This window comes from Vipera berus (genome assembly GCF_964194415.1).
Source record: "Vipera berus genome assembly, chromosome: 15".
Classification (NCBI taxonomy): domain Eukaryota; kingdom Metazoa; phylum Chordata; class Lepidosauria; order Squamata; family Viperidae; genus Vipera; species Vipera berus.
The window spans coordinates 12,421,483-12,446,009 of NC_138218.1; the positions used below are offsets into that span (position 1 = coordinate 12,421,483).

The 24,527-nt window shown below is 56.0% G+C and overlaps 4 protein-coding genes across 4 annotated transcripts in view; 3 read left to right on the forward strand and 1 right to left on the reverse strand.

The window, feature by feature from the left end:
* The window catches only part of LOC308674774 (uncharacterized protein), a gene marked incomplete at its 5' end in the record, with an annotated part of 45,610 nt that overhangs the window by 11,665 nt on the left and 9,418 nt on the right, over positions 1-24,527 (forward strand). Inside the window, 12 exons of the mRNA XM_081339509.1 lie at positions 8,267-8,375; positions 19,139-19,216; positions 19,759-19,910; positions 20,118-20,242; positions 20,498-20,622; positions 21,005-21,175; positions 21,412-21,516; positions 21,794-21,934; positions 22,467-22,874; positions 23,225-23,450; positions 23,606-23,823; positions 24,045-24,233. Coding sequence (XP_081195635.1) covers positions 8,267-8,375; positions 19,139-19,216; positions 19,759-19,910; positions 20,118-20,242; positions 20,498-20,622; positions 21,005-21,175; positions 21,412-21,516; positions 21,794-21,934; positions 22,467-22,874; positions 23,225-23,450; positions 23,606-23,823; positions 24,045-24,233 — 2,047 coding nt within the window. The remainder of the gene's footprint in view (positions 1-8,266; positions 8,376-19,138; positions 19,217-19,758; positions 19,911-20,117; positions 20,243-20,497; positions 20,623-21,004; positions 21,176-21,411; positions 21,517-21,793; positions 21,935-22,466; positions 22,875-23,224; positions 23,451-23,605; positions 23,824-24,044; positions 24,234-24,527) is intronic.
* RNF208 (ring finger protein 208) lies at positions 1,264-3,674 on the reverse strand. Its single transcript, XM_081339553.1, has one exon. It carries the CDS (start codon positions 3,379-3,381, stop codon positions 2,587-2,589), a length of 795 nt encoding a protein of 264 aa, XP_081195679.1. The 5' UTR covers positions 3,382-3,674; the 3' UTR covers positions 1,264-2,586.
* On the forward strand, positions 10,358-13,483 carry CYSRT1 (cysteine rich tail 1). The gene is made up of 2 exons (XM_081339746.1): positions 10,358-10,430; positions 11,243-13,483. Exon 2 carries the CDS (start codon positions 11,355-11,357, stop codon positions 11,718-11,720), a length of 366 nt encoding a protein of 121 aa, XP_081195872.1. The 5' UTR covers positions 10,358-10,430; positions 11,243-11,354; the 3' UTR covers positions 11,721-13,483.
* RNF224 (ring finger protein 224) lies at positions 11,911-17,520 on the forward strand (the record flags this gene model as incomplete). The annotated part of the gene is made up of 4 exons (XM_081339468.1): positions 11,911-12,010; positions 12,409-12,462; positions 13,266-13,294; positions 16,021-17,520. The coding sequence occupies 4 exons, from the start codon at positions 11,911-11,913 to the stop codon at positions 16,576-16,578; spliced, it is 741 nt and encodes a 246-aa protein (XP_081195594.1). The 3' UTR covers positions 16,579-17,520.

The following is a 24,527-nucleotide window of genomic DNA, read 5'->3' on the forward strand; positions in this document are numbered from 1 at the left end:
CCACTTTGTGGCAAGAACTACGTGGAGGAACAGATTAGAGAAACAGCGGAGGAGGCAAAGCAAACGCCCCTCCCCCCCAAGGTTTGCATTGAAGCTGCAGGTTTAAGGCCAGGGTTTAGCTGGGAAGGAGGCAGGAAGCCGATGCAGAAGGGAAGAGCCAGAAACACGATAGGAGGAAGGGGAGCTGCTTCCCCAGAAAAGGGGCCCAGGGTGTCAGAAACCATGTTGCTGCTCTCCTTCCCCTTGCCAGCCAGTTGCATCTCTACAAAGTGGTCCAGAGAAGCTAGTTTGCCCATCCCCCACCTCCCTGGTCTTTCTTGCCCAGGGTCCCCATGGCTCTTGAGGGGCAGCTGGCTGCCTCCTCAAGGAGAGGACAGTTTGACCCTTTGGACACCCACTGGATGAGCTTTTCCTTCAGTTGGTTCAATGTTTTAAAACGGTTCCGGATGAAACTTGACGGCAGGTCTTCCTATTGCGCGCTTGTTGGCGGAGGTAAGAAAGGTGTCATAATATAATCAGGCTGAGCCATCTGCGAGACTCTGGCTGCAGACAGAGCAGTCAGCTGAGGAAGTCCCACCTCTGTGGCCCAGAGCCCAGTTGCTCCAGCACCCAGTCCACTCTGAGGACTCTGCAGGTTGATCTCTCCACACACACGCACACATACACTTACCTCCTCTCTCTATATATGAACACACATGAACGGAAAGGACGTGTCTGTTTTGGTTCAGGAGCATTCTTTATTTAGATTTGGCTGAGGGTTAACAAGACCACCAGGTATAAAACAGGATCTTTGTCAGCCATCTTGTTTTCTGGGTTGATGGTTTCCCTCTCCTGTTCATCTGGATTTCACCCAAAACTCGACAATCTACCTGAGGGACAAGCGGCTGTGGGCCTTTGGCCAAGCCAATTCCAGACCTTTCCTGAGCCAAGACATTCCCTGGGAGGTTGGGTGGGAAGTGCCCAGGCTGCCGCTGAGGAACGTTGCCCTCCTCCACTCATCCCTTGAGATGGGCCCAGGGGACGTGGCTCCCCCTTCCCTGCACCCTTCTGCAGAAGCGAAGCCGAAAGAAGCCTGGCTAAGGCAGCTCTGCCCTTTGGCCGATGTTTGCATCCCCGGCTGGCAAGAGTCAGGATTTGTTGGGCTCCAACCGGGCCTTGCTCCCAGCTGTAGTCTCAGCCTCCTAGTGCTGCGGGTTCTCCAGATGTTGAACCCGGCCTGACCCAGGGATGCCCCTTAGTGCCCCACTGCCAGTCATCCCAGCTTCCTGGGTTACTCCTAGAAAGTAACGGGCAACGGAACATGAACGTGAATCTCCGCTCTCCCGGACACACGGGCACGTGGGGCTGAACCTCAAGAGATGGGTCACTAAGGAACGCCCTTTTCTCTGAGTCTGGCCTTGGGTGTTGGTTGGACTCGGGTCAGGTTATGGCTTTTTTTTTCTAACTTGGCACAGAATGTTTTGCAAGACTGATACTTCCTCCAAGACCAGCTTCTGGCAGAGGAAGTGGGTGCTCTCTTCCCTCCAGCCTGATACTACCATGAGGTTCCAGTGATCAAACTGCACAGGCCGCCCTCTATCTGCCTCTTCAGTTGGGAAGGTCTTTTTCACGGGCTGAGGGGTCTCTAGACACAAAGCTGTTGTCAGGACCTGGCTACAGTTGGGGAGTGGCCCAGACTCCTCAAAATGCCCCGGATGGAGGAAAAGGCCCGGTTCCCCTGCCTTTTCCTGGGAGGAGATTCCGTGTCAGAGGTGGGAGGGGGCTGCTTCCTCTTCCATTGGCAGGGGCGCACCTTTCCCTTTGCCCCAGGAGACGCAACCCAAGGATCGCTGCACTCTCAGTCCATTTTATTAAGCAGCAAGGGCCCAAACAAGATGCATTTCAGAAACGGCTGAGGAACGCATCCTCCAAAATGAGGATTAAAAATGTACATTTGTTTTCAGCTTCCCTTAAGAATTTGCATCAGGAAAACAGGGTGATTCTTTAGGAATTCCTGTTTGCAACTGGACCTCAGTTGGCAGCATGGAGTGAATTTACAACGCTTGGCCACAGAATCAAACTTTGGCAAATAATTTAAAATCGGCATCTGCCTTGTTTTCCAGCACAGGCCCTGCCTGGCAATGTTTCTGTAGTGTTCCAGGGTCCTGCCTTGGCTCGTCTTCTCCCAACAACCACCAGGACAAATGGAACCCGCTGGAACTAAGCCGTGAGCTGAAAGGAAAGAGATCAAATCCGACCCTTGGAAGATCCAATCCAAGCGTGGCTTAGGGTCTCTCAGGATGCACAGAGGAAGGGGAGGCGAATGGATGGGGACGGCAGTGGGCGGTCGGATCTCCACAGCCCTTCCTAGTGGCTCTTCCAACAGCCACACCTGGGAGCAAGCCATCCCAACCAGCAGTGACCCCCGAGATTACTTCCTCTCCTCAAAGCAGGAGCCATCCCAACTCAGGGTGCGTCTGCAGCCAGTCTGGTCGGCCTTGGCGTCTCCCAGGACCTGTGGAAGCCACCCTGTTCTCCCTCATGCAGTCCCACTGCCGAGGCCAGCAAGAGACTGTGGGCAGAGTGGGGCAGGAGCGGAAACACAGCTTACATGATGGTGCACGAAGAGAGCGGGTTCCGGACGTGGCAAGTGCAGGCCGCCCCACAGTACTGGCGGAAGGTCTGATAGCAGCTGCGGTCGGTCTCGCTGCTCCACTGGGCCTGGTTGGCCGAGAGTGCTTCGGCCGGCAGCCTGTTGAGGATGCTGGTGTTGACTGCCAGGGCAGCCAACCCGTAGTCGGTGAAGAGCACCGTCTCCCTCTTGCACGTGGGGCAGGAGATGAACTTGTACTTTGGGCAGGACTCGTAGAGGATCTGCAGGCATTCCTCGCACACCGAGTGCAGACAGGAGAGGATGCGCGGGCGTTTGTTGGTAAAGTTGTACGTGTGGCCGCAGGTGGGACACTCCAGGGGCTCACACGGAGTGGAGGGGTGCAGCACGTACTGGTTGACGATCACCTCGTCCGAGGCTTGGCGGTGGTAGCAGAGGTCGGAGCTGCCCTTGCGCTGCCCTGGATATAGCCGCTCCCGCCGGGGCAGGGGCGGGGTCCGCGACAGCCCCAGAGACCCTGGGTTATGGTCTAAGGTTGGGATGTCGCCGCAGGCCTGGTTAACGATGATCTCCGACTCTGAGGGCCAGGCCCGCTTGGCAACCAGGGGAGGGTCCCGGCGGGGGGCCGGCACATAGCGTGACTGGGAGCTCTGCAGCTCAGAGAACTTTTCAGGATGGATGATCTTCATGGCCTCCATTTTGATGATGACCTGCTGCCCTTTCAGACATGACATGAGGAGGCTCTTCACCTTCCTGTCCGCGGCTCTGGGTCCTCCGAAGGCCTCCTGCATGAGGTTAGATGGGGTTTGTGGCAAGCCGGGCTTTGAACCGGGCACGGACCATGAAGGGGCAGCGCTGGAAGGGGACAGCAGAGCAGAGACGCATCCCGCAGCAGGACTGCCAAAATGGCTCCGACCGTCGTGCCGGCTGCGGCCTGGGCCGTCCACGCTCTCTGGGCAAGACAGGTTGCAAGGCGAGGGGCGATGTCCACACCAGACTTTTTATGCCCACGGATCCTGCTCTCTTGGCAGCAGGGCGTTGGGCCTAGTTCCCAGGAAGGGTGCTTGGCTGGCAGAGTGAGACCCGGCTGGCTGGGTGAGCAGCAAGGAAAGGAGCCGGGGGAGAGCGCTGGCTGGTGGGCCGCTTCTGCCCTGCCCCACTCGGCCCGCAGAGGAGTGGATGGAATGCGATTGGTGTCTCCGGGGGAGGCCTGCGCGCCTTGGTTCCTGTTTACACGTGGGGAGATCCTAACAATGCTCAAGAATGTGTTTTGCAAATTCCTGAGCTCTGACGTGCAGCTTTCTCGGTGCTCTTTTCTGCAGATCAGGTCCCCGGAAAAGGCCCCCAGGCGAGGCAGGTCCTGTTCAGGTTTGCTCTTGCAGAGCTGCCCCTTCTTCACTTGGAACTGGCCTGGCCCTTTGGAGCCCTGGAAAACAAAACAGAGCAGTGCAGGTCGTTGGACGGCAGCGTTTGTGGGCGCCTTTGCTTCCCCCACCCCAAAGCTGCAGATTGGGACAATAAAAACACTCGTCAGCTCTAAAAGGCTTTCGGAAACTGGGTTCTCCTTTTAAAATACCAGCAATCCCGCCTGCATCATCTGTGCTCTGCTGCTCAGTTCCCCACTGGGGACTGTCATTTTTTTCTCCGTTATTCCCTGCCTCTTTCTTTTTTGTGTCTTTACTGTCTGTGGGCCAGGAGTGTGCTTATTCTCCTCTGCCTGCTGTTCTGAGGCAACAACGCCCTGGAGCTGTGGGCCCTCTTTGCTCAGCACTTATTGTCCCTGACCTTCCTACCCAGAGATAGCAGGGACAAAATTGGGCACCTTCTCTGTGCCAAGCATCTTATCTGGGCTTCAGATACCACCCCTTCCTGGAGAGAGGTCTGAGGGGCCTGGAGCTCTCGATGAGGTCTGGTGCTCTGCAGGCCGTTTTTGAAACTTGGCTGGGTGGGGGCCAATACACAGGGCCCGGGTATCCGTGTGGAAGGATAACCTGCAAAAGACCCTCCAGGCCCCAACGCAGTCCAGACATGGATGGGACGCAAGGCTGCCTTGGTGGCCCCATGGAAATGTTTCCAAATGAGCACCAGATTCTGAGGGCAGGTCTCTCTGTCCCCGCCCCCACCATTTAGACTGGGGGAAGGATCAGGCAAGGGCTGTGCCAATCTTTGTCTGCAGCTGCCAGGAGCAATCTGCTCAAGCAGTGCCAGCCCAGTTTCCACACTGCCCTAATCAGAGTCGTCGGTCCTTCTGCATTTGAGAAGCTGGGCCCCTGCTCCGCGTCACGGCTCCCTCGCTCTCAAGCCACAACTTGGCCAAGGATGCCGATTGCAACTGCAGCCGCTTCCTCTTCGGGGGAATCTGGTAACTCCGATAGGCCAAAGTTCGCCTGAAGATTGTCTCTCCTGGTGGGATTGTTGCTGAAGAAAGTAGCCTGCTCTGAAAGGCTGGGGGTGGGTCTGAATCCCTCTTCAACTCTCACATGACTTTGTCCAAGTACAAATCTAAATGACAAAGCTGGTTAAGAAAGCTGGTTAAGGGTTACCTACGGCAAGCCAGGAGGCATTGATGTGGACTAACATTTTGGGATGGAAGCTTGTGAGAGAAAAACTTCATATTGCGATGCAGTTGCGCCAGTTTTGAACTAACGGGCTCACTGGCCCTTTAGGAGCCATGATGGGGAGGCGAAGGAGCCTCGGGAGGAATCGGTGCCATGAGGCGAGGGCACCAACACAGCGTTTGCCCCAAGCCTGGCCAGGAAGCCTGTTTTGCAAAGGAAGGAACGACGGCTCACGGCCAGGAGCAACCCGGAGTTCTCTGCCTGCCGCTCGAGTTGGGAGACTCCTTTGGGCTACAGATAAGCTGTGCTGGCAGAGCAGGAGGAGAAGAGGGCTGGCTGGCATATCTGTCCTGCCACAAAGCTCACGGATCCTTTCGGCTGCTGCCACCGCCTGGGTGGCTTCTGGGGGCTCACAGGCCCTGCATCGCTCTGGAGCAGAAATCGAGGCCAGACCATCAGGCTCCTCTCACAGGGGGCACCCCAAAAGAGAGACTCCTGCTGGGTGGCAGAGACGTTCTTGGTGAGGGTGACGAAGGAACAACACTAATGGAGGAGTTGGAGTGGCATCTTTTGAGGGAAAGTGCCTGGTGAATTCAGGCCAAGGTGGTTGCGTCCACCACCCTCTTTGCAGAGGCCCAGAAGCCCGCGGCCAGCTCCGGCTCCAGCAAGCCCTCGAGGCTGCTGCCTTTGTAGAGCAGGCTGCCGGTGGGGCCTCTCTACTCCAGGGCCCATGTTGTTTGGCCCGAGGCAGATGCTCAAACCGTCGCTCACGGGCATCCCCGCCCGCCCCCCGTCGCGCCCCCAGATCCTCACCTCCGGCGGTTCCTTGCCGGCTGTCCGGGAGCCCCGGACATCCTCCGCGTCGCCCTTTCGCGGCTGGCTCCCCACGCAGGCTGGCGCCGCTCTAGCGGTTCGGCCGAGGAGCAGGTGCGCGGGGAGCGGGCGCCGCGTCCTCCAGCTCAGCCGACGCGCCTCGGGGCCGGGACGGCGGGGGAGCAGGCGGAGGGAAAGCGCCCGGCCGGCGGGTCCTCTCTCCGGTCTCCTAGCGGCCCCGAGGCGGAGCGGGATGCTAAGCTGCGCCCGGCTGCGACTGGTACCCAAGCGAGGCCGCGGCGGATTTGCCTCCCCTCCTGCGGCGGGCAGAAGCCCGGAGACGCGCGGGCTGGCGGGGAAGCCTCGGCCCGAAGGCGACGGGGCCGTTTGCTTTTGGTCGATCGGGAAGCCTCCCTGCCCTCCCGCGCCGAGTCCCCGCGGCGCCGCCTCGCTCCGTCCCCCTCTCTTTCCGCAGTGAGAGCACTGCAGTGATGCAGGCGGCGCGGCTCGGCTCGGCTCGGCTCACGTTTCCCTCAATCAGCAGCCGCCGCCGGCCCGATCTCGCGGGCTGCGCTGCCTTAGCGCCCGCCCGCCCGCTCCTGCCAGCCGCGCTGCGGAGAAGCTTCTGCCGGGAGGTCGCGCAGGAAGGTAGAGACTCGCTGGCTTCTGCTCCGCCTTCCTCGGCCGTTGCGAAGTTACCCTTCGAGGCGGCGGCGGCAGTTGCAGCAGCCGCAGCTTCCTTCCGGCTCCCGGGTGGGCCTTCCCTCGCACCCCAGAACGAGAACCCTGCGAGGTAGGTCGCTCTGGAGCCGAAAGGGCAAAGCAGAGGGCAAGTGACCTCCAGCCCGGAGCAGTTGGGCTAGAAAGCCGGTGGAGATGCTGAGGTGCCGAGAGGGGGGGAAGGCGCTCTGCAGCAGGCCCCAGGCAGCTGTTGATGCTTCCAGCTGCTCTTGCTCAGCTGGAGCAGAGGTCAACCCACACCCCTTCTTCAAGCCCCCCCCCCGCCCCAGCCAGCCATCCCAAACTTGCTTAGCCTGCTCTCCCACCCCCACACAGTGGACACAGAGAGGAAGAATGAAAGGAGACGTGGCCCCCTCCTGATCCTGGGCTGGTGAGATCTCCTTTCTGGGACCCCAGGCACCTTCCGTGCTCTTTCCACCATTTCAAATCCACCTTGCAGAGTTTCCATCTTGGCCTCGATAAGAAGAGGCTCACTGACTCCCTTTTAATCCCCACCTTTTCCATGTTTGTAAACTGCTTGGAAAATAACACAAGCAGTAAGGCTATAATAAAAGTGGAAGGGGTTTTTGGCCCAGACTGCCAATAAAAGCTTGGCTGTCCTGAGCAGATTCCTTCTCTGGGGCTGTGCCTTACCAAAAGTCATTGAGGGCAGTGGTGGGCGGGGGGGGGGGGAAATCCTTTTGTTCCCTGTGGGTCTGTACGCCACATGGGTCAGGGGACGCCCATAGAACAAGCAAGAAGTCTCTTTAGTAGAAATGACGGAGGTTATTTTTTCAAAGAAAGAGGAAACAAATCACGATTTATTTATTTATTTTATTTTTTATTTTAATTCCATTTATATCCCGCCCTTCTCCGAAGACTCAGGGCGGCTTACAAGCTTAGCAGTAGCCTTCATTCTATGTATATGCCTGCTTATTAGGGCCATCACACACACCCCCAGCGGCATTATTACAAAGTCAGCTTAATTGCCCCCAACAATCTGGGTCCTCATTTTACCTACCTCGGAAGGATGGAAGGCTGAGTCAACCTTGAGCCTGGTGGGACTCGAACCTGCACTAATTGCAGGCAGCTGGTGTTACTTAAGGAGGCATTAGCCCACTGCTCCACCAAGGCTCTACTTTGGGGATTTGGGGATAACAAAATTCCTTTGTTCTTTGAGACATAAAGTGGGATAATTCATCTAACCTTGGGGGAGCTACAGATGACAGGCCACCTGAAATTGGTCTGCACCTGCATGCACACCTTTGCTCTCTGTGCCCTCCGTAACTTACCTGGGATATCTCCCTTGCCCTGTCCCTTTTCTTCCCAACAGCCTCTTCAGTTTAACCTCAGCCCTATGCTAACCAGGTCCCCTCCTCAGATGATCGTCATCCAGTGTTCTGAACAGTGTTCTAAAATGGCGCACCCACAAACACACACAGCTACCAAATGCTCCCTTGGAGATTGTTTTTGTGTGTTGTTAAGCATTTCTGAATCCTGCTCTGAAACGAAAAGCTTCTGCTTAATGTGGCTCTCAACTGTTGCTTCAGACAATCTAAAAACCTGTGGAATCTCCTTCCTCCAGGGATGGCCTGAGCTGGCTGGCAAAGTGGTTGGTGAAGGAGGCGAGGAAGGAGGAGGAGGACCGTTGGCGCTTGAAATCACCCTGGCTTTGGTTCCCGAGGCAGCAGAGAGTGAGTAGCCCTGTCTTGGGCACAGCGTGGAGGGCATTCCTATCTCTCTGCCCCACCTAGACAGCTTCGGGTGCTGAAGTCCCTGGGAATTTGGCTGGCTCGCCCCCAGTGGAAGAGCACCTGCCCGGAGGGGGCCTGGCTCAGCATCCATTGCCTTTGCCCTCCCTGCTGTGTTTGCGGTTTCCCTCTGCACAAAGCTGCCTTTTTTCTCCAGCCCTTGGCGGCCCCCTGCCCTGCCCCATTGGACATTGAGGAGGGGGGGATGTGGGGGCCGTGGGCTAGAGGGCACTCTCAGAGGCAGGGCTGGCAGACACCATCTTGAAGATGAACCGAGACAGGGCAGCCTGTTTCCGCTGAGGCCCCATCCATAAAGGAGATGCTATTTTTCCCCCCTTCAAGTAGTTCTACGAGCTGTATAGTCTTATCGATGCACTATGTTTTCCTTCAAATCTAACTCATGTGCAAATACGTACAAATTTAATTGAAACTGGTTGGGCAAACCAAGTGGAGGCAGGAAATGATGCCCATTTAACTGGAGGATGCTGCTGCTGAGGACTGCAGAGGGCACCGTCTTTTCAGCCAGGATCTTCCCTGGGCAGGCCAAGCGAGCCGCTAGCATTCTAAGGAAACTTGCTCAGAGTGATGCTTGGACTTGGTATGGTAATAACGATAAAGAAGATAACATTGCTGATCCCAATCATGACTTGGGCTGGAAAATTTGCCAAGTATGACTAAAAGGCAGCACCGGGCAGGACCAGGGTGGAACCCTCACCGCTGGGGGGTTATAACCACAGGGAGGGGCCCAGGAGATGGAAGCGCTGGTTCCGGGACAGGAAATCCTTGGTTTCTCTTCCAGCTGGAGACTCGGTGGGCGGTCACAATGGCCGGCTTTCCTCTGCCCCTGGAGGGGGAAATCAGGCCAGCTAGGCGACTTGGCAAGAGGCAGCTGGGCTGGCCCGGGGCTCCCTGTACTCACGAGGGCAAGGGCCAATGGAAGCTTTCACAAAAGTAGGCAAGACTGTTGTGCTGGACCTGACCAGACCGGTCAAGCTGTCTCTTCACCCTGAGCTGAGCGTCCGAGGCTCTCGTGCTTGCAGGCCACACGAGTCACTTGGGGAACCACAATGAGGAATGGGGAAAGTTGCATTTTCTTTTCATTTTACTTACATATACATAAGCATATACATACCCTCCTTGTTTTTTTAAAAAAATATACCTCACATGTAATAGTTCTTTTAATACGTCATTCAGTAGTAAGATAGGCACCTCATGCAGTTCATCCCTAAGATTAGTTACCTGCTGCCTTTTAGAGAACGTTTCCCCCCCCCCCCAACTCTCAAGCCCTGGGGTGGAGGGAGGGAAGCAGGCCAGGGCTAGGGGAGGGCTGACCCCTAGCGTTGACTCTGGGGAACAGCGCTTGCCCAGCCTCTCCCCTCAATCCAGCCTCAGTCGGAAGAGCCGCCCTGTGTGGGGAGGGGGGGCAGGCGCACGGATGGTGGGGGCAGCAAAGACCAGGACTTGCTGGCCCAGATCTCCGCCCCGAAGCCCTTCCTCTCGGCAAAAGCGCCGGGCGCCCGAAGGGCGGATGGGGGAGGAAGGTCTCCATCAGGCGAGCCAGTTCCAATGCGTAGCGGAACTTCGGAGGGGGCGTCCTGAGCCCCCCGCCCGGTGGGCCCTGGGATCTTTTGCCGCCACCGGAGCCCCGCGATCGGTGGCGAGGCGCGGGCGGAAGGCGGGCGCCGGGTTGGGGAAGGCTGCCGGCAGCCGCCTTTCCCCGGGCGCTTTTCCCAGTGGGCCGGCGGGGGTCCTCGCGTGGAGGGTCGCGTCTCCCCGCCTCGGGTGTCAACGAGGGGGGCGAGGCGGAGATGCTGCCGCGGGGCTCGCCGCGTCGGCCGAACTTTGCTGGGCGGCGCGGAGAAGGTCGACCTGCGGAGGCGGGGGAGGGCCGGGTCCCTCCCCGGCTGGAGGCGGAGCAGACCGTTGGCGGAGAGAGGCCAGCGCAGGCCGGGAGGGCGGCGGATTGAGGGGACGTCTTCCTCCCGACAATCCTGCGAGGTAGGTCGGGCCGCGCTGAAGCCGACTCTCTTCCCCGGGGCAGCGACGGCGAGGCTGCGGTCCGGGTGGGCACCGGGGCGCGGTTGGTGCTGCTCAGAGAAGGCAGGCGGGGAGCAGAGGCGGCCCCGGGAGCTGCTGGCCTGGCAACCTGAGCCAGCCCAGCCCTGCCAACGCCGGACGCTTAGCTTAGTTTGGAGTAGCCTCTGCGTCCCCAGGGCAGCGGCCCCGGCCGTGGGTGGGAAGAAGTTCCACTGGGGGAGCTGCCGTTCCCCCCCACCCCCCGCATGAGAAGCTTGCAAAGGATTTTCCCTATCCAGGCGTGGCGTTCCCAAAGAGAGCTGGAGGCAAATGTCACGGGGGGGGGGGGCTACCCTTCCAGAAGAAAGAGCAGGACCACCAAAACAAAAATTCATCCTGTTGCAAGTTGTTGCCCAAATGCTGGAGAGCCTGCTGACACCCCCCCCCTTCCTCGTTGTTTACTTTCTCAGTGCCCTTGTTGTTTTTTGTGCTACTGCTGCCACAAAGCGGCCAGGTAAAATTGGGAAGACCAGCTCTCTCGGACTGGGCAGCTGTCCAGGTAGCAGGAGGAGGCCCAGGCCACAAGGCAGCTGATGCTTTGGAAAGGGCCCCTTCCTGTAGGCTGCCAGTCTTCTCCTGTCCGTTCTGTGGAAGAAGGGGGGTGGCTGGTTCCTTCCTGACTTCCGCCATAATTTTACCAAAGTTAGTTTCGGCATGATTTTTTTTAACGCCTCCTTTCTTGTTCTGAAACGTGGGGAAATTGCTGACGATAAAATCTCCTTTTTGTCTCCAAGCGTTGGTTCTTTTCTTTGGTGACTGGCAACAGCTGGGCAGGCCAGGAGCCGCCCACGGGGGCTGCTGCAGCCACTGTTCTTCCAGAAGCGTCTGCAGGCAGAGCGGGCATCCATGGACCGGGGGCTCACCATCGAAAACCCCTATGCCAGCGTCACCATTCCGCGGGTGCAACTGAAGGACGACTTCCTGAGATATTACCTGGGGGAGGACTTCAGTCCCAACGTCTTGCCCCCACAGAAAGAGGCAGACCCAGAGTCTCCCCCTCTGGCTTGGAACGGCCAGAAGAGCCAAGGACAGGGGGAGTTGCAGGCCAGGCCCACCAACCCCTATGCCAGCCTCAAGGTGCCCAGGGAAGAAGCTCCGGAGCCCTTCCGCTGGAAGAGCCACGAAGAGGCAGCTCCGGATCCCGGCTGCTGCTGCTGTTGCGGCTGCCGCTGCTCTCCTTGCTGCAGGAAGCGCTGCTGCGTCGTCTCCTAATCGAGGAGCAGTTCAGGCTGGACTTGGCTGCACTCACCTGCGCCCTCCCTCCGCCAAAGCAGGTGTGCCCCAATGCCCAGGAGGCCTAAAGGAGCCGTCAACTTTTCTTTCCCCTTGAAGCGACGTGGGCAGTGGAAGAGGGCGGTCTGAGGCAGGAAGAACAGGGGAAAGGTTGCCCTGGCAAAGAACGATGATGAAGTGTGGAGGACATGGCGCTAACCCTGGAGCTGGGAGCCGGATCTTCTCCCTCTGCGAGGACCACCTGAAGCAGGGCCAGGGCGGCTTCTGTGGTGCCTTCCCTTCCCTTGGGCACCTGGCCTCACCCCCCCCCCCTTTTCTCTGGAGGCAGAATTGGGGGCGGGGGGAATGGGTAGAAGTCAAATGGAGGCAGAGCCGGCACTGCACTCGAGCAGGTGTGTGAGTGTGTGTGGTTGCAAGCGCCCCCTGGGGGGGAGGCCGACCTTGCTTGCTCAGGGTGGGGCCCTTGGCCTTTGCCCTTCAAAGGGAGGGGCGGCGAAGGTGCTCTGTCAATAGCCAGGGTCATAAAACTTGTCCTTGCCCAGTCAGCTTGTCTTCCTGGTGTTCATGGGAGGGGCACCCAGCTTCCCCCCCCACCCGCCTGCTCCTTCTTTGCCCGGTTTTTCTGCATTCTGCAGAGGCCTTTCCATTTTCCTTATCTTTGTCCAAGGCAGCCTGGCTTGGGACCTGCTTTCTGAGCCTCCCAAGGACACACGCTCGGAAGGTCAGCCATGGGCGTTCCTTGGCACAGCCCCAGCAGGGCGAGATTCCTCGTCTCCCTTGCCAACCTTGCCCCGTCACCCTTCCTGCATGTGGCACCCTGCCTCCTTCTCTGCCACGCCCTGGCAGCCCTGCCTGGCCTCCCTTTCCACTTCACTGGCAATGGAGGCATCCGTGCCGAAGCGTCGTGGTTCAGGAACAGGTGCCTGTGGCCCAACTGGAGGGCAGTGTGGTTTGGGGCTGCTTCTCCAGCTGGCTTCCCGAGGCCTGCAAAGCAGAGTCCGGCTCTGGGCCGAAGAGAAGAAACCAGACTCGTGGCTGAGGCTGACTGGACAGCAGGGCACCCTGCGAGCGCAGAATAAAAGAGCCAAAGGAAAAATAAGAGGACTAGCCTTGCTCATCCATTCGGAGTTTATTCCTGACCGGATTTCTCAGTTCCTTCATGCAGCATCTCATGGGAGACGTTCGGAGACGTTTCTGCCTTGGAAATGGCCCATGTTGAACTGTCTCAGCACAGGAAATATTTTATGACATTTTGTATTACGATAATTTTTATTGTCACAAAATGTTTTATAAAATTTGCCAAATTTCAATTCCGCTGGAGATCATGAGTCCTGGATTTTGGACACATTCTGTAAGCCCATTTGAAGTACTTGGTCCAAAACGTTTCGCCCAGTAGGTGGAGATTTACGTGTGGGTGCCAAAGGGGACTCCGGGCTTCCTTCCTTCCTGCTAGTGGCCAGCTAAGGGGAGGGCACACGCTTGGAGCTGGGGGTTTGCTCCCCCCTCCTGCTTCTTCCCCTTCAGGCACGGCTTTCCTTTCCTCACCTGGCAAGGTGGGAATAGAAGCGTTTGCTGCAAAATGCCTGAAACGGCGATGATGCTCCAGTCTCCTGGGCCAGGAGGAGCAGCCTGGCGGAGTCTCTGCGGAGTAGCCTCCCTCCTTGGCTGCCGGGCGAGATGGAGCCAGGAACTGGTCAGCACACAAGCAAGCAGCAGAAGGCAGAAGGCTTTCAGCACCTGAATGTTTCCCCCCCTACTCACCCCACCCCCAGGAGAAGGGCTGACCCTTACCCCTTATCCCCCTCTCCTAAAGCTAAGCCTCCCTCCAGTGAGCCCAGTTAAACGAACTCCCCCTGCCCTCCGTTCTGTGAAGGATGTGGCCGGCCGGGTGGCTGCCCCACTGCTGGCTGTTCAGGAGGAAACCAGGCAAGGGAGGGCTTGCTGTGGGTCTGGCACACTCAACCGTTAGGCCCACAGCAGCGCTTTTCCCTCCCTCGCTCTTCTGCCCCACTTCTCGACTTGCAACAAGGCTGCTTCGTGAAGAGCCTTGGTGGAGCAGTGGGCTGATGCCTCCTTAGGTAACAGCAGCTGCCTGCCATTAGTGCAGGTTCGAGTCCCACCAGGCTCAAGGTTGACTCAGCCTTCCATCCTTCCGAGGTAGGTAAAATGAGGACCCAGATTGTTGGGGGCAATTAAGCTGACTTTGTAATAATGCCGCTTGGGGGGGGCGAAAGCCCTAATAAGCAGGCATATACATAGAACAAAGGCTATTGCTAAGCACATTGGTTTGTGCTTCTTAGATTGTAAGCCGCCCTGAGTCTTCGGAGAAGGGCGGGATATAAATGGGATTAAGAAAAAAAGTGAGCACAACACAGAATGTCTCTTCCCCGTGTGGGCGAGGCTTTACTGGGTTGGGACATGGTTTGTTCTGCCCCCTGATCTCAGTTATTGTAGCCAGAATGCAGGGCAAGACTTTGGGAAGAGCAGCCTCCATCCAGCCCAGCCCTTCCACGGCCCTGACTACTGGGGAGAGAGGGGGGGCAGCGGCCCCATCTGGACTTTCTGACAGCCAAATATCCAGATTTGTCTGTAGGAAGAGGAGAATCTGAAGGATGGCAAAGCATCTCTTAGTTTGGAGTGGTCACGTTCTCTTCCTGCTTCCTTTTATTGTTCAGTCCATTTGGAAATTATGGAGACTTTACGAAAAACAGGTGCCGCACGATGGAACAGTAGTCAAACTCTGAACATTTCAGAAATGTGGAATTGTTATTTAACTTTACCTTTCTTTCACAAAGCAGTTTACAATAAATGCTTAATGCAGCATACCAGGAAAGCTAGTAGATTACCAGTTCAAACAGCAAGGACTAAACTGGGCCTTAAAGCCACCAATAAGAGGCTGAGTGGGATTTAAGAGTCTCCTGCAGAGAAAGGAGTGCCAGGTAGGGAGCTGCTGGTGAGAAGTTCCCTTCTAGACCATTGGCCAAGGTTGGGGTTTCAGGCCGGAGAAAAGGGGTCCCTGAGGCTAATCTGAACCTGCAAGAAGGAGGAGCATCACCCACGCAAAAGGAGCAACTCTATTAGCAGCCCTGCTTTGCACACACACACACACACACACACCCCGTCTCTTGTTGCCAGCAGTGTGGCCCTCAGGCTGTTCTCAGGTTGCCCGAGGGGATTCCCTGAGGCTCACCTGAGCCTTCTCAGCCAGCAGCCCCCTCCCTTTTGGACAGTCTCTCTCTTTCACCTCGGCAGAAGCCCGTGCTGCAGGCTGAGACCTGAGGCTGGGTTGGGAGGAGCTGTGGAGAAGGAGGGACGGGGGGGGGGGGCTGAGGTCCAAGAGGGGTCACAGATGGCTCTGGAGGTGCAGGAATATTTAAGTCCTAGGGGTCCTTTCTCCTGTGGTCAGAATGTGGGCACTCCAGGCGTTTGTGCAGAAGGTGGTTTCATGACTGACATCCAGGGCAGTGCTGGGAGGTGAGTTGGAGGAGGCAGGCAAGGAGGGAGCGTATAATTTCTGTGGCTATTGTCGGCCAGGGCAACAGTAATTCTATCTTGTGGAGTTGGCCCCCTCATGGTAGCTACAGTGCCAGCAACTGTGCCTGAAATGTGAACCTCAGATAACTCAATAGGGTGAGAGGTTGCGGCCAGAAGCTGTCAGCGTCCCTTTCTCTGGAGGAGAGTGAAGATGCAGCAGGAGCAGGAAATGTAAGTTTCTCCCACAGAAACCCGCCTGCTGATTGTGTAGCCCCACAGCCCCATCAGCTTCCACACTTTGGCTTTGGGTAAGCGGAGCCTTTGCAGAGGATCGTGGCCTGTTGACCGACCATTTGCAGAGGTCACCCTTTTTGGGGTGCTGCATTTGGCAAGGTTTTCCATCTAATTTTCTCGCTTTTCACTTGAATTAAGGCTCTTAAGTGACTGGCATGGTCGACTGGTTGTCTCCTGCTTTCAAGGGGTCAGTTTTGCTGGGTAGCTTTGCATGAAAATTGCAGGTGCTGCCGCACATGATTCCCCCAAAGGAATAAACCACCATCTAAAACCTGTAATTCCTTTGCCAGCAACCTGTCTGTCCAGATCGCAATGTGACTGGGAAGTTGTGCACAACCCCCCCATCCCCATTTTTTTTTACTCTAGTTCAGAGCTTCAGAAACCGAATCGGGAGAAAATTTAGGAGTTTCCGACTGATGGGCATTGAAAGGCGGTCCCAGAGCGCTCTGCTTTCTGCAGCAGGCAGATTTGAAAAAGTGGCGACTGAGACCAACTGGGGCTGCCGCCCAAGGTCTGGTCCGCCTGTGGCCCTCAACGACTCTTCTCTTGGGTTCTTCCCTGCAGGACTGCTCTGGCTTCTGGGCTTGAGGACGACGAGGCTGTCAAGCCCGGTCCGGAGGCCGCTGTCCCCAGTCCCAGCAGCCTGAAAGCGGAGTGCATCGTCTGTTACTGCTGCTACGACCTCTCTGCCCACCTCCCTCGCCGCCTCCACTGCGGCCACACGTTTTGCCAGGCCTGCATCCGGCGCCTCAACGTGGTGGCCAGCGAGCAGTGGTGGATCCCGTGTCCCCAATGCCGCCAAAACACCCCCACCCCACGCGGAGGGGTGGCAATGCTTGACTTGGACCTTGCGGCCTTCCTCGCCGTCAAATCCAAGAAGGCGCTTCCCCGGCAGGGAGGCCAGCTGCAGCTGGAGCGGTTCTCCAAGGAGAGGCCGGTCATCACGGAGCAGCCGAATGGCTCCTGCTGGGAAGTTCTGCCGGAGCCCCAGGCCTGCTTTCCCCAGAACAGCTGCTGCCGCTGCGACCCCACGCTCTGCTGTGGAACTGCCGCAGCTTTTCAGAGCTGAATTAGGTTCCTGCCTGCCTGGGGCAGAAAGAGTGGAGAAGCCTTTACTCATTGCTGGACTGCAGATTCCAGGATTTTCTGAAAATGTCTCCATCTTTGCTGCATCTTTCAGGACTTCCCCACTCTGGTGGTTTTCTAGCACAATCTCCTGACCGGCCCAGGGCTGCATGTAAACCTTCCGGTCCCAAATCTTGCGCCAGCTTCTCAGTGCTTGCTTGGGGATAGCAAGCTGGGCATGGCTGCAGATGGTAGAGGGCCGGTCCTATTCCTGGCTTGTGTGCTTAGCAAGGTGTCTTGTTTCTTTCTTAGTTGAGCCTCCTGGGCTTCCTCTGAGAGTTTAGACTTCTGCTTCTGAGAGTGTCCGGAGGATAAATCTGACCTGCAAGGGTCTCTCCGAGCACATCCGGTGACTGGTCTCTGTTTAGTAAATCAGGCTCCTTCCAGAGAAGCACGGGGTCTGGAATGGCTGCCATTTTCACAGAGGAGGGAGGCTTCTGTGTGGAGAGCCCTGCTTAAGCAAGGGGGTTGTACTAGAAGACCTCCAAAGTCCCTCCAACTCTACAGTTCTGTAGTTCAGCTCTTCTCTCTTTCTTATCCTCCCTTGACCCCTTCTCGTCTTTCTGCTGCCCTGGGCATCAGGCACCCTTGGAGCAAACACCCTCAGTCCTTCTCTGTTTTCCATTTTTGAAGAACATGCTTGGGGTGTGACTCTTTTGGAGGCTGAACCTCAGCAGAGTAACACTCTTTGACTCTGTAAGTTTTGTAAAAGGTATATTTTCTTAATATTTTTAAGTTAGTCTCTTCTTCAGAAACTGGAATGTCTTTCTGACAAGAGTTCACTAATGAAAGAATATCATACTGCCATGCTGCTGAAATAGTAATATTACAATATTTTCTGGTATAAATTATATCATTACTAGAAAAAAGTAATGTTAACATTGATGATCTAGGTAAAGGTAAAGGTTCTCCCGCACATGCGTGCTAGTCGTTTCCGACTCTAGGGGCCGGTGCTCATCTCCGTTTCATAGCCGAAGAGCCAGCGTTTGTCCGAGGACGTCTCCGTGGTCATGTGGCTGGCATGACTAGACGCCAAAGGCGCACGGAACGCTGTTACCTTCCCACCATAGTGGTCCCTATTTTTCTACTTGCATTTTTACGTGCTTTCGAACTGCTAGGTGGGCAGAAATTGATGATCTACAGAGGTGCTAATTTCACGAGGGGTCAGTACTGGACAGTAAATTTTTATTTTTCAAATCTGTGATACCCAAATGCTTCTCAGACACTTGGTAAAAACGTTGTTTGTCTGTTTCTCATCTCCATCCCCTTAATTTCACTTGTCGAATTTGGTACAAGTGAAAATGCTGAATTTAGCCCATCTTGGATGTTTGAATGACAGGCAACCAGAGTCATATCTAATCATGCAGGGATCCAAAAAGTTCGGCTGCTTCTGCTTTCCTGATGCACCATTACTTGATCTATCAAGTCATATTTTAGCTTGAGATGCTTTGATTGTTTTTAATTAAAAGTCACAAGTTTGTCGTTCCAAATATGAACCTGCTCATGATTTTTCCATGCCTCGATATTTATTGATTTATTTTTGTTATAAGTGGCTGTCATTATAAAAAAAAAGTAGGCAAATTCTTACTCATGCGTATGCTTAAAAGGCAGCCACGAAGTCTTACAACCTGCATCTGGAGGCGTGGAGGCGGCGCAGAGGGGCAGCCCCACATCAAGGGGAAGCCAGCCTGGGAACCTCTTCAGGAAAGCCTCTCTGGATAGGGCAGCCGGTTTCTGGGTTGCGCCTCCCCTTTGGGGCAGGCCACGGAGGGTCTCTGGGGAGGCTCGGGGAGACCTCAGGGCCTGAGCAGAGCCCTAGGCGTCTGGCCCTGCTGCTCTTGCTCGTGGCCGGGTGAGAAGGTGGAAGCCCAGGTAGGAAGCATTCGGGCGGGCAGGTCTCCTGTTGCTCTGGCCCTCGGAGATCTCTGGACCTGCCAAGCCGGGGAGGTGCAGGTTGCTAGGGAGGCTTTTGGACGCTGCCTCTGGATTTCCAGATTGCTCATTCCTCCCTCCCCCCCAATGGCACTGGCCCCCGTCCTTTCCCTGTTCTCGCTCCAGTTCCTGGATGAGGCCCGGTGAGGCCTAGCGGCAGAGGCCTCACCAGAGAAGCCTGCCTGGAGTTAGCAGGGCCAGTCGAGGCAGGTGTGGCCCAGAGGGTCTCTGCAAGGTCTTGGCCAAGAGAGAGCGGAGAGGTTATGCTCTGGCAGTCTGACCCCCGTGATGCCCAGAGATGCCCTCCCTCAGAAGGTGCCCAGCTCCCGGGCAGGACCCCTCGTCCCCTGCTGCACGGTGGGGTAGGGTGGGGAGTTTCCAGTCCTATTCAAACGTTGGTCCTCCTTTTACTGGCGCGTGTTCCAGTTGATGGACTGTGTTACCGAATATCTGGGCAGCTGTCAAGTGAGGGCCCAGCTTGGCTTGATCAATGGTGGAAATGTATCCATTTGAAGGTGTTCTCACATCCTGGAGGCTGCCGAAGAAAAACGATGGTTTTCTTCTGATTTTAGGACCCATTGAGATGGGTGGAGCAAAATCGCACTGGAAGGTGGCCTGGGGGCCATTGGCATTGCTCTTCATAAGTTCTGGTGAGAGGATAATTCATCTAATCTTCTATCTATGCAAACAGAGATCTCCCTTGCTATCACCCTGGTCAGAAGTGCTGGTCTGATCGGTTATCCCACTCTCCAAGTCCTCATTTTGAAATATTTCCTTTTCATGCCCTCTCGTTTCTTCCACTGCTGGGTCTGCCAAATCTCATTTTATTATTTGGATTTAAAGATTTTGACCTGTGGATTCTAAAAGGCCATGTGAGTCTGGCTGTGTGAATGAGGACAGAGAGAGACACAGAACCTGCTAGAAGATTGCTTGCAGAACCGGTGCCAAGTTGCTGGTAGACCAAAGAACAAAGCTGGCCTGTAGTTAGAACAACAGATCACCTGTGTGCTCCACCGTGCCTGTGATCGGTGGCTGTTCCTGGGAAGGTTGAACCTTGGCCTGATGTGTCTGAAACTGAGTAGTCGTCGTAAGATTGGGTGGAACTAAACACCAACAGACTAAAGTTTAGCCCTTTTCTGTTTAGCAACAAAACTTCTGATCCAAGATGCACCTTTACTGTTTCTCCATGCAGGACAGGGGTGGTGCCCCCCAAAGTGGGTTCCCTACAGAGATGAGTTCTGCTTCTATATCCCGGCTGCTCCTGCTCTCTCCTGGAAGGAGGCCAGAATCTTCTGTCAGGACCAAAAGGCAGATCTAGTGGTTATCAAGGATTACAGCAAGCAAGTAAGAAGTGGTCTTTGCAATCCGCACTGTGTTGGGGAATGAAAAGAGGAGTGGGAGGGGTTTGGCTTGGGTCCTGCTATCCTGAGGACAGCTCTGTTGCAGATAAGGCCACAGCTGCACCAAGGCCTTAGCCTGCCCACTTTCTGTAGAAGTGGAGAAAATGCTGCTGTGGTTTCAGCCTTGCCTTTGAAACTTACCTTGGCACAGACGTTCCTGAGGAACCTTACCGAAGGTGCCAGGGGTCACGCATCATACTTCTGGATTGGGCTGGCACGGCGAGAGGCTCAGCTCACCTGGGTGGATGGCACTCCAATATCACAGAGCTGGTACAGGTGAGGGAGGAAAGAGTTTGGTGTGAGGTGGGCAGGTGGGTGGGTGTCGCGAGAGAAGGGAGTATTCAGCCAATCTACACAAAGCCTGAAGAGGTGGCCTCATCGGCCTCTCCTCTCCCGTCGCCTCCTGACTGGGGAAGACCTTCCCAAGTGGCCTCTGGGTCACGGAACGTCCGTCGATGTTCTTCTTTCATGCAATCCTAATGAAATGTCTTCCAGCTCATGCCTTGGTTTTGGGTTTTTCAATTTCACCAGCCACTGGCTGCAGGGCCACCCCGGGAAGGAGCACTGCGTCCAGCTTGTGGGCATCTACACTGCACAATGGAGAGACTGGGACTGTGAGGCCAGCACCTCATTTATCTGTGAGAAGCCGGTAAAAGGTATGGCAAGAAAAACCGGCTCTTTCTCCCTCCCAACCCCGAACCATGAGGAAGATACGGTGGGAAATGGAATTGAATTAGGGGCACACGCCCCTTGGCAATGCGGAGAAAGGCGTCCTGGGACTCCCCCCCATCAAACCTGACTTAGCCCACCTCTGCTACACACACTAGACAAGTTGCCCTCAGGACATGAAAGCAAAAGGTGCTTCCTGGTGAGTTCCCACATCGTTACTGTTACTTAGTAGTCGAGCGCCTCTGAACGTGGAGGATTCAAGTGCCCTCTCCAGAGGAGGATACCTCCCCCTTGAGAGGAAGCCACTTTCTCGATACTTGAGAATCTCCACAGACGTTTTTGAAACTGGCCTTTCTCTCTCTGGTCCAGATGCCTTTTCCAGCACCAGCAGAAAAGTGCGTTTCCGCTCTCACTGCTATGCCTTCCATTTCCCATCCTTGCGGGAACAGCGGTCATGGAGAGAGGCCCAGTCTTTCTGCCAGAAGCTCGGAGGGGACTTGGCCATTATCCACGATGAAGGGGAGAATGCTTTTCTCTCAAGTAAGAGGTCTGCCGATTCCCCAGGGGCTTCGCTGAGATTCTTAATCAGTTTTCAAAGTTGCACAGGCTGATTGAAAGCGACCCAGTTGGAATGGGGAGGTCTCAGCCGTCGCCTGTCCTTCGGTTCTCTGCTTTTGCTCTTCTGAGAGCATGCTTGATTGATGGAGAAGAAAGGAGGAGAGGCTCAATGCTCTTCAGGTGACTCACTCCTGCTGGTTCTGCCCCCCACCTTTCAGGTGCTTTTCCTGAGGATGGCTGGCACCTGTGGATCGGTCTGCGCCTGGGGGCCCTGTGGAAGTGGAGCGACGCCTCGGCCCCCACCTACCTCCGGTGGCACTCAGGTGCTTTTCTGGGCCCCTGTGTTACGTGGCTGAAATCTGTTACTTGTCCTGACATTTCCTTTTTTTAAAGAGCATTTTGGGTTATAATGAAAATGAAATCATAAATGTCAGAACAAAAAAATCCCCATTACCCTGTTACAGCACATTTCTGTAACATTATTATGCTACTTTAATGAAAATGGTGTGGGAGCTTTACTGTACAGAGGGAGGGTGTTACCACCCATTCACAGATTTTAAAACTTTCCTGTTTAAAGCATTCCCCTTCCTCTCCCATCAGCCCCAACCACAGGGCAGGACCAGTGCGCGGCGCTCAGTCTTCGGCCCCTGGATAGCAGGCAGCATGGGACGTGGAAAGCCAGGCCTTGCCAGGTGCGCCCCACAGCCGAGTACGTAGGTTTCATCTGCCAACTCCAGTACGGTGAGTGCAATAACTTGAGGTGGGGATTGCCAGACAGATCCACACCCAGGCTCCTTTTTCTAATAGTACTCAATCTAAATACCCAAGGAAGTGTGGAAGCCTGTAGAATAACCTCTTACTCTTTATGGCAGACATGTCAAACTCGCGATGTCATGTGACGTGCAACGTATCAGGATGGTTTTGCCATTGTTGGCAATGGGGTGGACGCGGCTTCCGCATGATGCGTCTGGCCCACAGGCCGGGAGTTTGACACCCCTGTTATTGTGGAACACGGTAGTGACTTCCACAGTGGGAAACATGGTTCAGGAATATTCTTGTGTGCCAAGCCCAGAAGACTAGGCCTCTGGTCTGTTGATCTTACTTTTACCTGAAGCTCTAAAAAAGTCAGATCCTTTCACAGGCTGGGAGCCTCACATGCCTTCAAGAGATGATCCAAATACTATTTCAGAACCCAGCTGTAAATTCCCTCCACTGGTTGCTCTTCCTGGATTTCCTTGACGGAGGCCTAATTCATTCTGCTCTTTGCTGGCAGATTCCTGTGGCCCTCCGGAGCCCGTTTGGTTTCTCCTCCCAGGTGGGATGGGTCCTTACGCCACAGCTGATGTCACCTTCTCCTTGTCTGGCCATGCCGCCTTCTCTCTGGCTTTGACCTGCTTCCATCCGAACGGCACCCTGTTCTTGATCATCTTTGAGTACAACGCCACTCATATCCATGGCAGCATCTTGAGTGAACACGGCAGATTTTTGGTGCACAAGAATTACCCTCATGCACCTTTTCCCTCCGGCCTCAACACCTGGAGCTTCATCAGCTACCCAGATGGCTTCGCCTGCTTCTTCAACCACCAGGAGCACTTCCGACTGTCGGGCAGCCAAGAGGCCTTCCTTGCGAACATCAGCTCCTTGCAGATAAGCGGAGCCACCGTAGTCAACGCTTCCCTGGGTAGGTTGGTCCAGCCAGCCTCAAGCAGGCACAGCTGCCTCAGTGGGAGGGGGACGGGACTGGCCTGGCCGGTCCATCCTGACCCCCACTCAGTTGGAGAAGGGTCTGAGCATGGGCTGCTGCTTCTCTGGTGGAGGGAGCCCTTCTGGGAGCGCCAGTCTTGTAGGAGTGCACTGGAACTAAGGAGGCCAGAGGTCCCCCGCGACTCTGGTCAAAGATGGCTGTCTCCAGATCCGAGGGAAAGGCAGAATTCAGAGTTGCCTGGTCGGGGCTCTCCTGAGTGTTTTGAAGGGGCACGGAGCCTCTGTTGCACCCGTGAGGTGCCCTCACCCCTTGGCATCTTCTTCCAGAGTATCCGCTCTCCTCTGACTTGCGCTTCCCTTACGGGAGCAGCCTGCAGCTGGAGGACGCCGTCCACTGCTACCTGGGCAACTTCACCCTTGGCCTGTGGATCCGAAGCTCCTTCCTGGACTCTCCCCGGATGTGTGCCGTCAGCTACTCCTTGAAGTGGCGGCAGCAGGCAGAGTTTGCGCTCTTTCTTCTCTCCCCTTCTGGACTGGAATTCTACGCCAAGGGGTGAGGCGGGCAGGGGGCGCACCATTGGCCCTCCCTCCCTGGGGCCATTAGAAATCCATAGCCCCTTCCTCCGACATCCCTCTCTACCCATTGGCCGTACAGCCTTGCCTGGGAGCCGAGCCTTCTCCCCTGTCCTGCTCTGATTCTTCTTGCAGGGCCCTGCTGTTCAGCAGCAGCCGAGTCCTCCTCTTGGATGGATCCTGGCATCACCTGGCTGTCTCCGTCTCCAACACTCCCGGCGTCGCTCCCTGCCAAGTCTTTGTGGATGGGGAGAGCCGGCAGCCAGACCTGTCTGAGAGCAGCGGCTTCCTGTGGAAAGGGCTTTCCCTGGGAGGAAGGCTGAGCCTAGGGCAGCTGGAAGGGGGCCACGGGGGTGAGTCCTGGCTGAGTCTCTTGGGGATGATTTCCTCCGTGGTGTCTGTGGCAGGTCTGCACTGGTGCCAGGGCTAATGGCCCTTCCCCCCTCTTCTTTTTCTCTGTAAGGCCTGTATCTAAGCGAGAGCAGCATCCTGGCTATAGTTACTGATGTATTTGTACGTGTGCGTGTATTGCATAAGGCCCCCGGGGATCTTGCTAACCAGGCTCACCTTGCAGGGACCAGCTTCTACGTGGGCGATCTGAGTGAGGTGAATCTGTGGGACCGGGCCCTTTCTGAGTTCCCGGTGAAGCAGATGGCAGCCTTGAGAAACAGGTGGAAGTTCCCTGGGAACGTGGTGAGCTGGAGCCAGCTGGTTGCGAAGAAGCCTCCAAGCGTGCAGATCAGCCCTCCCAGTGAGGAGCCAGGTAAAGTGCCAGGGGGGGGGGCAATTCTGAAGGGTTGGATGGACACCAACTATGGCTGCCCTGACGGGGGAGTTTGTTGGGACATCGAGACGGGTTGAGTTGGGGGCGATGCAGCTGCCGGACTGTGGATGCTCCATGTTTGCACCCCCCAGGCGGCCTATTTGTTCACCTCCCTTTGCTGGTGGCTGAATTGCTGCCTCTCTCCCCAGGAGAAACGGGGATCCCTTCCCAACTTCTGCTATCAGCTTCCTTCCTCCTCTTCTGCCTTTGCCTCAAGCCGCTGCCCGAAGCCTA